The sequence below is a fragment of the Capricornis sumatraensis genome, chromosome 10 (genome assembly GCF_032405125.1).
Source record: "Capricornis sumatraensis isolate serow.1 chromosome 10, serow.2, whole genome shotgun sequence".
Lineage (NCBI taxonomy): Eukaryota > Metazoa > Chordata > Mammalia > Artiodactyla > Bovidae > Capricornis > Capricornis sumatraensis.
Window position 1 is genome coordinate 80,782,311 of NC_091078.1, and position 14,272 is coordinate 80,796,582.

General features: G+C 44.9%; 1 protein-coding gene across 3 annotated transcripts in view; it reads right to left on the reverse strand.

Moving 5' to 3' along the window:
- SLC25A26 (solute carrier family 25 member 26) overlaps positions 1–14,272 on the reverse strand; it is a 144,085-nt gene that overhangs the window by 2,238 nt on the left and 127,575 nt on the right. For all 3 annotated transcript variants that reach the window (XM_068982511.1, XM_068982510.1, XM_068982509.1), the window contains 3 exons: positions 9,581–9,650; positions 3,470–3,534; positions 2,442–2,515 (listed from right to left, as the gene is read on the reverse strand). In XM_068982511.1, coding sequence (XP_068838612.1) covers positions 2,442–2,515; positions 3,470–3,534; positions 9,581–9,650 — 209 coding nt within the window. The remainder of the gene's footprint in view (positions 1–2,441; positions 2,516–3,469; positions 3,535–9,580; positions 9,651–14,272) is intronic.

Genomic DNA, 14,272 nt, shown 5'->3' on the forward strand with positions numbered 1-14,272 from the left:
AGATGACAGCTGAGTCTGTTAACATCATTATAGCCTTAACATAGAGTCATTTGTCCAGTGAGCATCCCAACCAGACCCAGACACGGGGGCTGGAGCCGAGCGGAGCCTCACCGGAGGGACCACACACGGGAGAGCCGACACCCCGGGCGCCACGCGAGGGGCTCAGCAGAGGCGGTGAGCGCGGGAAGGCGCAGGAGAGACACACAGGCCAGGCGATGAGCTGGAGTGCGGAGCAGCGCCGGATGAACAGGCTTCCCATCTGCCTTCGGCCCGCTGCGCTGGACGAGCGTTTGGTATTTTCATTTGAGAAACCAAGTTGTCCGCGGGCACATCTCCCAAGTCTCTGCCGTATGGTTACCCCCACTCTCCCCAGAGTGACCAAAGTGCGTCACTGCTTTAACGGATGCCGAGAGCTCAGCACCAGCCCCGAGCTGGGCTTGGGGCGTGAGGGGTGTGTGTATATGTATGAACCCTCTGCAAAGCCGGCAGGCGTGTTCCAGGACCACCAGGAGCCCTGGGGACTCTGCGTGGAGGACAGAGGAAGCAGCAGAAGCCCAGGCCCACTCTTCAGAACAGCTGCCCACATTGGCAGGGCCTTTGCTTCTTTGCCTTTTGTTACAGTTCCCTTGTCAAATTATTTGTCTCTTATCACATTAATGAGAAGCTAATGAACACTCTGCTAAGGACCGCACTGGGCATACCAATGGGAGCCCAAGACTCAAGAAGCTTCTGGAAGATGAGATCCCTTCACAGGGCTGACAGCAGGTACAGGGACAGGCCCTCTGCATGAGGATGACACCGTCTCTGCCTGCAATCCTGGCATGGCCCCACGAGGGAGCACCCAGTGATGCCACCACCAGGACAGGGAAGGTTAAGTTTCGATCATCTCAGGGAAACCCCTCCTCCGCAAGCTTCTGGTGCCGCGGTCCTGCCAACAAAGCCACCCTCACACACAATACCACCTTCCTGAAAACGGCAGGCAGGCTACAGCCCCACTCAGGCGCCACAGGGCTACAGTCTGGGGCAGAGACCAATAGTTGCCAGAGACTCTTAAGAATGATATCGAAACAGATGGGTAAAATTCGGCATTCGGACATGATGACCTAAAACAGCTATTGCACGCAACCCCTCTGTGTGGCCCAGTCACTATCGGAAGCCCAAAGAGTCTTTTCCGGGCTACTTCATAGCTCTTTTTCCGCGCCCCCCACCCCCCACACCATTTCTTTCTTCAGAGGAACTAACATCAAAATCAACGTGTCTCAACTATGAGCAACCAGATTCCTACGTCCTCATCATCGACCAGCCGGGAGTCACTAACTCAGGACAGACGGGCTACGCCCCTGCCCTCCCGGGCTCGCCCACTCCTCAGGTGGCCCGGCCTCGTCTCCGCACCCCGTGTCCTTCAGGTGCGCAGCCCCCACCGCGAGGAGGCACAGTCACTGAAGACACACCGCCAGCTGCCGTGAACAGAGGACGGGGCTCTCCTGCAGAAGCCCCTTGCCTGGGCCTGGCTGACCTGCGCCAGGCTCCCCAGACTCAACCAGCTGCAATAAAACCTGCCAAAGGGACACAAAACTAGCCACAGAACCGACGGACACAGCTCTGCGGTGAGGCAGCGGCACTACTGTGGCTTGGCCTGGTCACCAGGCGCCCTTCAACCTTCCCTGAACGGAGGTGGGGCTCTCAGGAAAATCCCTGGAGATGATTCCAGAGAGAACCATGATTTCACCCGTCTGTACAGATCCCAACCTGCAGACAGCCTTGGTGCCTAGTCACTTAGTTCTGTCCCATGGACTGTCGCCTGCCAGGCTCCTCTGCATGGATTTCCGAGCCAAGAATACTGGAGTGAGTAGCCATTTCCTTCTCCAGAGGATCTTCCTAACTCAGCGATCAGCCTGTGTCTCCTGCACTGCAGGCAGATTCTTCCCTGCTGACCCACCGGGGAAGCACTTGGACAGGTCTGCATGTTGTAAAAGCAGTACTGAAATAGCATTTTAAAGACAGCTTTGCGGGACACCATGCTAGAGCATGAAGCACTTGGCTGACGATACGAAGCTGTGGGCTTCAAGGGAGGTGTCACGCACTGAGCTGTGTTGAAGGTGGTAACTAATAATAGGTAAAAGTGTCCCAAACCACAAATGCTTTCTTCTATTACGCTACCTTCGTCACTCGGGTCCTACCTTACACAAGCAGATGCTGGCTTTCTCACTGCTGCAGCCCAGAACCCGGCAGGGGCCACACACACGGACATCACCCGACACTGAGATGGGACCCACCGGCTGCAACACTGCGTCAGCTCGTCTGTGTAACAGCACCTCACATACGCAACATCAGACATGACGTCTTCTACGATCAGGACGAGCAGAAGGAAGAAGGGTGGGTGTGCCTGACACTGGACTAGAGGAGAAGAAGGGTGGAGAGGCTTCCCCTCCTGGCCTTACCCCGACAGCCCCTGTGTCCGCCAAACCGCGTGCAGGGCAGAGAGGATATTCCCACTTGCGGTGCTGGAACCAGCCTGCAAGGAAAGACAAAGCGAAGACGTCATCTCACAAAATTCCCCAACCTACTTAGAGCTGGCTCCCCAACACCCTCCCCTAGGACAGTTTCAGGCAGACTGGGGAGTCCCTAGGGAATCAGCTCCCTGGCTCTCACTGGACTAGAAGCCCTCACATCTGAAGCCGCCAGCAAGCACTGATCTGGCCCAAATCCCACCTGAAGCAGCTTTTCCAGGTGAGTTCTCTCATCATCAACCAATGAGCAGAGCTTCCCCAGACAATTCACATACAACTACTGACCAGGAAACCAATGGGAAGCGGTGTAATTGATCTGAGAAGGGTGGGGAGTAATCAGTATAATGGTATTATGAAACTTCTGCTCAGTGGCTAATGCACACATCCAAAAACACTACGTTCAGTTTAAAGCTGGCTTTGCCCTACGAAGCTTCATACTGCGATTTGACCTTTCAGAGTCATCGTTTTGGTTCAGGTATGTTCCATGGACTTCTCTGAAGTCTTGATGCAGTTGTTTTAAAGATAATTTTTCTTCATGGCATTTGTTAACAGTTCTGAAAACTGTCCTAATTCATCTGGTGAAAGCTTAATAAGCATGATATAAGTTCAGAGCCTCATACTTGCTGCCTGGCGTGAAGCAGGCCAACTCTCTGAGCCTCACGACTGTCACCAGTAAAAAACAGGGAGTTTCTGAAGAGAGTATTACCAGCCAGAGGCCCTACCAGCCCTACCTGTTCACATAATATGGAGGAAAATGATGTCAAACAGACAGCCATCACAGTGATTCCTGTGGATAGTGCTTTGTCCAAAGGCAGCTCCATTCGTGATTCAACAGGCAGCGTAAGGCTGCTAACTTACAGGTATTATTGCCACCTTTGTTCACTGTATATACACAGAAGCCCCGGCCCTAATGGAGACAAGCATCTGTTGTGTCTCCGATACATTATTTTACCACTTACCTTTGCCAACATGATTCTTGTTTTGGCCACGTCCAGAGGCGTGGTGACTGCAGCTGCAAAGCCACCTGTGCACATAAAAACACGCCACACACAAGTGAGGCATTGTTTACCACGTTACACGGCATTTTATAATTTTTATTCTAGAATTCCTCCTAACTCCGCCAAAAATACTTCTTTATCATTACATCCACTTGACTGATTCCAGAACAGGAAGCACACAGCAAAATCTTTACCCACATGCTCTGCTGCGTGGCAGTGATGTCTCACTGCCTATCAGAGAGGTGACGGGATATTTTATATGCTCAAGTTTAAAAAAAAGGCCCCGCAATGCATCTTGCTCTCTCGGGAAGCAGTTCACACACCTGTGTGCATGGGGGGATCTGTGGTCAGACCCCGCCCCGTCTGAGAGGCGCTGCTGCACCCCATGGGTCTCAGGGGTCCGTGCCTTCCACGGGCCTATCCTCTCTGACTCCAAAGTGCTGCTGTGGTTTCTGCTCCAAGGCAAAACTGGCAAAGGGAAACGTGTATTGCTGTGGGGACTTTTGGTATCCATGGCTGGGTTTTTAACGGCTAAGCGAGCACGTTTTTCTGAATTTCCAGACTTCTGGTCAACAGCACAGCTAGAGCAACAAGATTTCTAAGCTCACTTCTTGTTAGAGTCAGTCCTGATCCAAGCCCAAGTGCTTCCTTGTGGCTCTGTCCTCTTTATTTAAATTCCGTGACTGCCAAATGGATCTTCAAAAAGACCCACATATTTTAAAGGGGTCTGTATGTACAGACAGAGGAACTGGAAGACTTTTTCTTTTTTCTTTTAACAGAAATCACAGTATCTGGGATCAATATTTTGTTCAGTGTGATACAAAGAGATATGGCAGACCCCCAAAGTCCTAAAAAAGACTGAAGCAGTAAGCCCAAAAGGGTTTCCTGAAGATTCAGCTTCCACGACCCACAGTGAAGTTGGACAGTTTTCTAAGAGCTGAACACAACACGTGTGTGAAGGATGCTCCAGAAATAGCAGCCTCTCCCTCTTAAGTTCTGGGTTGTGTGGACAAGGAGGTCATTTGATCTCTGCCAAATATCTTTCTAAATATGTTGCTGAAATAAGATCATTAAACTGAACCTCCTCCATTTGGTAACATTAGGTTATTTATTATGCTGCTGACTTCTTGAAAGATATACCCAGAAGGGCACAAATCTTAGGGCTAAAGAATAAAACTAGAAACATGTATGCTAGGTTGCCTTTTAGCCACCTCTGAGTTATGAATGGGAAACGTTTTCCTCCCAATCGAAAAGGTGCCTGAAATTCAGAGACCTGCTAAACTGCAAGTATTTTTAAAATTTTGTGGACTCAATCCTCAAACACTACTCTCTTTTTTAAACCACTTAACCATTTACTCTGCCTTCAATACTCAAAGTCACATGTATCTTGGCTCCAAAAGCAGTACTGTTTCATTACACAGTGACCTTCATATAGGAATAAGACAAACACAAATTTGTCCAGTTGTTTCAATTCCTAAGTGCATAACCATTTTCCTATTTGAAAATGTTTCAAACTGACCTAAACCAACTAAAAAGGCTTAAAAACTGACAAGGACATTATCAGTCCTCCGTCTGACCACTCAAGCTCTCACGAATCACCCCATGTTGAAAAGTATTTTTCTTCTACTAAATTTGGATACTGTAAATTGAACTTATTTTGGCCATCAGCGAAGTTCACTATTCCTTTAGGTGCCTGCCAATATTCTCCCAGTGATTTGTTTCCTGAAAGTAATATGAAGAAAAGTGAGACAAAAACACATATGCTGAAATAGGTCCTAATTTTACTACCATGAAGGAAACTTTATTTTATGAAAGTTATTAATATCAATTTAAATGTCTTCAAATATCAAAGACTGCTTTAATTCACAGACCTCACAGTGTTTTTTTTATGAGGCTATAAGAAGGACTTGTGAAGATCATGTGATAGAATAACCAGTCATAATGGGGAGGGAGCTGGGGAGCTGTATTTTCAGTTAAAATGCAGTTATTTTCTACATTTTACTTAAGGGAACTGTAAACCTCCGGTAATAAATACAAGGAACACGCTAACGTATTAGACAGGAAATAATTACTTGGTATAGCAACTGCAGGCTACTTTAGTGTTCAAATCACATGTGAAACAATTTTCTATGTGTTCACTAGAGATACGTTTGTACTTAATGTTAGGCTAACTGCTTCCAAGAACCAGATTTGGGGGAAATTACATTTTTACAGTGAAACAACATCTCACGTGTCCTGAGGGTTCTCTCCCCTCCAAAGGGGCCACCTGCCTACAGTAAGTCGAGCTGTCATCTCCAACATCTGCTGGGGGTGGGGCAGGGCACAGCGGTCGGGGGCTGCCCCGCACCGTCCCCCACGCACTAGCTGGGAGCAGGAAGGGCTGCTCCAGCGGAGAGCCCCAAACAAATGGGGCTTCAACGACAACAATGGCAACAAACGTGTTTCCGTTTCTTTTAGACTGTATTGGGCCCTGTCATTTGTTACCCAGATAATCCTTCACCCTGTTATAGAATTTCAAGCCATGGCTTTCCTTCCTTCTCCCAGAGAGTGTAAGTGTTCATTACAGGAAATGAATCAAAGAACATTAGAATAGCAAATATCACTATACAGCTTATGTCATTATTACGCAGACTGAATGATGGTTTTATGTTTAGGAGTTAACTTGAAGTGAGGAAGCTGGCAACAGTGCCAAAGTTCATTTTTCCCCCCCTAATTTAACCCCTGACCAGAGGCCAAGGGAATTTCTGAGCATGACAAGCCATCAACACCTCCAATCTCAAGGGACATTTTTGGATATTTGTGCCAAGTGGTTTGTAAAGCAAGCATGGGCACCAGACAGCTCCAAGGATGACCAGAGAGTGCTTTGTCTATGATAATTTATTCATCTTAAACTTGGAAAAGCACACAGGGATGAGAAATAAGATTTCTGGTTTAAGGGCAAGTTTTATCATTGCCTTTATGGCCATGTAAGGCGAAAACATCTGAAAGGGCAGCGGGTAAGCACGCCAGATCTTATGGGCTGCCCCATGTGACAAGTCGTGACTCACGTCTCTATACTGTGTAGTACACAATCTTGCAGCAAATTCTTACAGAATATCACTTTCCCACAATGTGAAGTTTTTTCCAATTATGCTTATCTTTTAGAAAGATTTTTAAACAGTAACCTTATTCCTCAGGGTCAATATGTGTATCAACTAAAATTTCAAAACAAGGAATGTAAACAAGAAACCTATTTAATTTTGTCTTCTGTTAAAGACATGTACATCTACTAGCAATTTTCTGCAGACCTTGAGCAAATTCTATCAGACGTCAGCTGAAAAAATAAGATAATTGTCTTGAGGAGCTTTTAAATCTATACCCTAGTAGAGGCAATGATTAGGTATACTAAATTTATTAATGTGCTTTCTTCCCCCCCCATGCAATTAAGAACTACTATGATGATGACATCTTTTCATTTCCTGATCTTTTACTTTTTACTGAAATAGTAATTCCTTAAATGTAGTTCTACAGATTACCAAACACTAACACGCTATGCAGGGGCTTCCCAGGTAGCTGAGTGGTAAAGAATCTGCCTGCCAATGCAGCAGGTGCGTGTTCGATCCCTAGGCCAGGAGGATCCCCTGGAGGAGGGCATGGCTACCCACTCTAGTGTTCTTGCCTGGAGAATCCGATGCACAGAGGAGCCTGGCGGGCTACAGTCCACGGGTCACAAAAAAGTCAGACATGACTTAGCGACTCAACACCACCACACACTATCACCTACCCCAGCAGCAACCTCTTCATGGACGGGCAGGTGCTTCTATGTCACAGGTAAGGAAACTGGTACCTAGTGAGGCCCCGAAGTCTCCTTCCTCAGCTGCGGACAGAACAGAGGTCTGACAGCCCTGTGACTCGGCCAGGTCAGCCAGCACTGGAGGCTGCAGCTCTGGGCGAATCCACTGGGTGTCCCAGCCCCAGTTTCCCCACTGACCCAGACAGTGGATACTGGTGATGCAGGAAGCAGACTGCCCACCTCTCCCCGACCCACGGTAAACTGATCGGAGACTCACTCCCTGTGGACTGAAACTCCACGGTGACAGCCACAGGACGGGAGGCTGAGCCCTGCCCAGATCACATATTTCTCATTCTCAAAGTCAGGCCACCTCCGCAACCACACATGTGCAGAAAAGGTCTTGGACATCTAAGGGGAGTGACGTTAAGAGATGCTCCACGCATAATCCTCTGCAGTAGAGTCCACCTTGGCTAACAGACATGTGCGCGCACACAGAAGAACCTGAGATATACCCAATCCGGGCTGTGAACTGGGCAAACCAAAATGACTACCCAAAGGAAAGCTGGGAAAAATGCCTCATCACGGGAATTCACCCTGCCCCGCGGGCACGGCTCAGGGACTCTAAGTCTGCCAGTGGGTGTTCCTGTCCACACGTACTGCACTCCTCTTTCCACCTAATATATACTTCACCTTTCATCTCTGTGGGAATTTTCTTCTGCAAAGTTGAAAAGCCAGGGTCTTGCACTGACCACTGGTCTACTGGCTAAGATTCGGTGCTCTCACCACCGTGACCTGTTCTCAATCTCTGGCTGGGACCGAAGCCCTGCTTCAAGTGGCTGCCAGCCGAGACCCCCGAGATCACTGATACCAAGTTTCTCCCCCTGCTGCCGCAGCCCCACCTCCTGCCACCTCTGACTAAACTAAGTGCTTACTGCCTATCATACAACGTTTCTCACAAAAAGGAACTGTAATGAACACACATGTCCTTAAGAGGAATGATACAGTTGCAAGTACATCTTTGAATTAGCTCCTTAAAGAAACCAGAAAATATATATATATTTGTTTTAACACACAGACAATTTATAGTATGTTCACTTTAAGAAGTGGCCTTCCTTATCCAGTATGACTCAATTTCCAGAATGCTCACTTTGCCCCCAGGCCCCAGAGGGGGTCCACAGACAGACCCTTGTAGGTCCTGGGGAGTAAGGACTCCTGACCACTGGCAAACGAATCAAGACCACCTACCCACTTAACACAGGCAAGGACATGGATCATGTGGAAACTGCCCGTCATAATCAATCCGAGCTGGCTTCGTATCTACAGGCAATAGTCTTATTTTGAATTATCAATTCTACAAGTCAGATGGGTCCAATTATTACTATAGGATCCTATAAAAATGTATGTTTTCTGTTTTCCTGATCACTATAACAAAAAGTCCATCCAACGACCATTAAAACAAACTGGAAGTGAATTTTTTTTTTCCACTAAAGCTGGTATCCTAAGCCCAAGTAGCTGTCAGTTTATGGGGTTTGCATCAAAACCAACAGTTCATAGTTTTCTGGCAAATCTCCGTTTCAATTCATTTCAACCATAATTCTCACTTACCTTTATTTGCAAGAACAAAATGCCTTTCTCTCTCAGACTGTTACCCCTCTCACTCACTAGATTGGTCCCAGCTTTTGCATTCTCCCCAAAACCTCACTGGGAAATGCGCAGGACAGAGTGACGGAGAGCACGGCACCGCATCCTGTCCCTCTGCTCTTTGTTTAAGGTCTAGAAAGCGCCCAGATGTTTAGATCTCGGTATTTTCCACACCGTGCACTTCAGCCCTCGGTAAGTTGTGGGGCAGCCTCTGCTCTCCTGACACTAGTTAATCTACGAGGCTGTCAAACATGTCACACGGACCGTGAATCACTGCCTCCTGCAGAATTTGCCGAAGCCCCCCAAGAAGTGCTCGAGGCAGACAGCTGCACTGGGGGCCCTGCACCCACAGCTTGGCTCTGCGCAGAGAGCCCTTGCTAAGTCATCTTCAAGATAATCCAAGGGCCTGAGTGAAGGCTTTAATAAAAAGAAAATGAAAAATTTGTCAAAAACAAATTGGCTGTCTTTCAGACAGACACCTTTTTAGCCAGAGTTCCTCCCCCAACAACACCCACCCAGACACTCTTTTCTCAAACTAGTGGAACTCTCTTCTTCTAAACAATCTGGAATTTCTGAAGAATGTTGTTTTTGCATAGTTAATATTTTCACATTTTTCTCCCCCTTCTTGGTCTTTCCCAGTATAATATAATCCTTCGCACCTGCAAAAGCTCCACAGACTGCTGACTGCCAACAATCCACCACATGACCTTGCCTCCAGGACCAGAGGGCCTGTGGTAAAGGAGAAAGAAAAATACACGTTACTGAATATCTGAATTCATCAGAACCTCCTGTGGGTTAGCTCTGGGGATGGGAACTTAAGTGAGAAGCTATTTTGGTGGCATTCCTCACTGATGACATAAGTGATTTTCCCAAGGACTTAACGGCCTTCTAAAATAAGTCAAAGAAACCAGGGGGACAGGGACATTAGCGAGCCCAAAGGAAACCATTGTCAGAGAATACGTGTGATACACATACACATATATACACATTTACACATAACATAAAAACACCTTTAAGACAATGTAACATTTAAAATACCTCCCGTATAACTCTAAACATGTAAATACCATAATACACAGATTAGTCCAAAGCAGTGTATACCAAATTCCACAGTTCTGTTTTCAGTCTTTAGCCATGCTGTACATGTCTGAAGGATACTGATTCTATTACTAAACAATGTAAAGTTCCTCAAAACGCTTTCACACCGCTCTGTGTAATGTGTGTAACATAAAACTCATGCTGAGTTTCAAACTAGGCAAGACGATGGCAGGGGTGTGGTGCCTTGCTTGCTGAGAGTTTATGATACACTAGAAAATGAGATACAGTCATTTCAAATGGTGAAGAGAGAGTCAGGCCCTGGTTCAGCCTCTGAACACTTATCAAAACCTGAGACTTCCCTGGTGATCCAGTGGTTAAGAATCTGCTTTGCACTGCAGGGGATGTGGGTTTGATCCCTAGTCAGGGAACTAAGCCCCAAGCCACTAGACAATCCACAGGAAAGATCTCCACATGACCCAACGAAGACCCCCCAATACAGCTAAATAAATACTTTAAAAAACAAAACAAACCAAAACTAAACCAAACAAACATACCGAAAAAAAAAAAAACAAACAAAAAAAACACCCACAGTCCTCATAACAATCCTAAGAGTCGGGTCCTGTTGCTAGTCTCGTTTTATCCAGGCTTTCTAACAGCAGAGCCTACACTATTTATTTTTGTTTTTAGCTTTCTTGAGGTATAAATGATACCCAATAAACTACATGTATTTCAAGCAGGTGATACAGTAACTTCTGATACACATACACATGAGACATCGCCATGATTAAGATAACGATCACCCAAAAAGCTTTGCTGTCCCTCTGTCATCCCCCTTTCCTGACGAAACCTTAAACAATCTGATCGATCCCTATAGATTAGTTTGCCTTTCCTGGAGTTTTATATAAATGTAATTACACATTAACTTTCTAACACAGCTTCTTTGCTTCAGATTCCTTGTATGATTCGCTCGTGTTAATGTGGGTGTCGGTCATCTGTTCCTCTTTTTTGGTTAAATGACAGTCCGTTGTATAGATGCGTCATTATTGGTCTGCGTATCTGCCTGCTGATGGACCTTTGCGATTTTTCCAGTTTGGGGCTACTACGAATAAAACTGTTCAGAACGTCTATATTTATGACTTCATGTGGACAGATGCCTTCATTTCTCCTGGAAAAATACCCAGGAGTTAAGTAACTGAACCACCTGGCAGATGTATGCAGGTACACTTTTCAAGAGACTACCCAATTGTTTTAGAAACTGTTGTACCATTTTACATTTAGACCAGTTTCTTTACATCTTTTCCAATATCTGGTATTGTCAGTATTTTTAGTATTTTACCATTTTAATTCATATGCAGTAGTATTTCACTGTGGTTTCAATATGTATTTCCGTAATAATGCTGAGCTCCTTTTCATGTAATTTTTTTACCATCCTTAAAATATCTTCTTTATGAAGTGTCTGTTCAAATGTTTTGCACATTTTTATTGGGTTGTCTGTTTTGTAATTACTGAGTTTTGACAGTTCTTTCTTAATTACTGCCTTTTATTTTTCTTGCCTTACTGAACTGCTTTGGGCGTCTAGCATAATGGCAAGTACCGCGATAAAGACAAAGAGTATCAGAAATAAGACCTCTTAAACATATTCATTACAATGGTTAGAACGGTATATATAATATCCTGTCAATGGTGGTGGGACATTTTCACAGATGATCAGATATACCACCACTAACAAATGGGACCTATTTAAACTTAAAAGCTTTTGCATAGCAAAGGAAACCATCAACAAGATGAAAGGACAACCCACAGAATGGGAGAACATATTTGCAAATGAAGGAACAGACAAAGGATTAATCTCCAAAATACAGAAGCAGTTCATTCAGCTCTATATCAGAAATAATAACAACAATAATAATAATAACCCAATCAAAAAATGGGCACAAAGCCTAAACAGAAATTTTTCCAAAGAAGACATATGGATGGTCAATGAACATGAAGAGATGCGCACCACTGCTCATTATTAGAGAAATGCAAATCAAACTACAACAGGATACCACCAAATAGCCATCATCAAAAAATGTACAAACCTGGACTTCCATGGTGAAACAGTGGCTAAGAACCCCCCTCCCAATGCAGAGTACCTGGGTGTGCATCCCACATGCCCTGGGGCAACTAAGCCCGTGTGCCACAACTACTCAGCCAGAGTTCTGCAAATAATGAAGCCTGTGCACCTGGAAGCTATGATCCACAGCGAGAGAGGTCACCACAACGAGAAGCCCATGACCATGAAGAGCAGCCCCTGCTCACTGCAATTAGAGAAAGACCACTCGCAGCAACAAAGACTCACAGTAACTCAAAATAAAATTAAACCAATAAACTTCACTTCGAAATTAAAAATCTACAAATCCCTAAGTGCTGCAGAGGATATGGAGAAAAGGGAACCCTCTTGCAGTGCTGGTGGGAATGTAAATTCATACAGCCACTATGAAGAAAGAGTATGGAGGTTCCTTAAAAAGTTAAAACCAGAACTACCAGCAATCCCACTACTGGGCATATACTCTGAGAAACCCATAATTCAAAATGACTTATGCAACCCAATGTTCACTGTAGCACTATTTACAAGAGCTAAAGACCTGGAAGCAACCTAAATGTCCATCCATAGATAAAGATGGGGTGCATGCATAGAATGAACATTGCTGTTTAGTTGCTACATTGTGGCTGACTCTCCAACTCAAGAAGGAACAAAGATGCTGAGCCAAAGGGGAAATAATGCCCAGCTGTGGATGTGTCTGGTGGTGAAAGTAAAGTCTGATGCTGTCAAGAACAATACTGTTTAGGAACCTGCAAAGTTAGGTCCATGAAACAAGGTCAATTGGAAGTGATCAAAAAGGAGATGGAAAGAGTGAACCATCAACATTCTAGCACTCAGTGAACTAAAATGGACTGGAATGGGTGAATTTAACTCAAGTGACCATTATATCTATGATTATAGGCAAGAATCTCTTAGAAGAAATGGACTACTCCTCGTAGTCAACAAGAGAGTCCGAAATGCAGTACTTGGGTACAAACTCAAAAAAAAAAAAAAAGGAACAATCTCTGTTCATTTCCAAGGCAAATCATTCTATAGCACATAATTCAAGTCTAGGCCCCAAACACTAATGCCAAAGAAGCTGAAGTTGAATGGTTTTATGATGTCCTACAAGACCTTCTAGAACTAACACCACAAAAAGATGTCCTTTTCATCATAGAAGATTGGAATACAAAATGAAGCAGGGCAAAGGCTGAGACTGAGTTTTGCCAAGAGAATGCACTGGTCACAGCAAACACCCTCTTCCAACAACACAAGAGACAACTCTACACATGGATGTCACCAAATGGTCAATACTGAAATCAGATTCATTATATTCTTTGTAGCCATATAGATGGGAGACTGTACAGATGGAGAAGCCCCATACAGTCAGCAAAAATAAGACCAGGTGCTGATTGTGGCTCAGATCATGAACTCCTTATTGCAAAATTCAGACTTAAATTTAAGAATGTAAGGAAAACCACTAGGCTATTCAGGTATGACCTAAATCAAATCCATTATGATTAGACAGGGGAAGTGACAAATAGATTCAAGGAATTAGATCTGATAGAGTGCCCAAAGAACTACAGACGAATTTTCCTAACACTGCACAGGACGTGGTGATCAAAACCATCCCCAAGAAAAAGAGATGCAAAAAGGCAAAATGGTTGTCTGTGGAGGCCTTACAAATAGCTGAGAAAAGAAGAGAATTGAAAGGCAAAGGAGAAAAAGGAAAGATATACCCATCTGAATGCAGAGTTCCAGAGAACAGCAAGCAGAGATAAGAAAGTCTTTTAAAGCAAACAATGCAAAGAAATAGAGGAAAACAAAAGAATACGGAAGACTAGAGATCTCTTCAAGAATATTAAGAGATACTAAGGGTGCAATGAAGAACAAAAACAGTATGGGCCTAACAGAAAAAGAAGATATTAAGAAGAGATGACAAGACTACACAGAAGAACTATACAAAAAAGATCTTCATGACCCAGATAACCATGATGGTGTGATCACTCACCTAGAGCCAGACATCCTGAAGTGCGAAGTCCAGTGGGCCTTAGGAAGCATCACTACGAACAAAGCTAGTGGAGGTGATGGCATTCCAGTGGAGCTGTTTCAAATCCTGAAAGATGATGCTGCAGAAGTGCTGCACTCAATATGCCAGCAAATTTGGAAAACTCAGCAGTGGCCACAGGACTGGAAAAGGTCAGTTTTCATTACAATTCCAGAGAAGTGCAATGCCAAAGAATGTTCA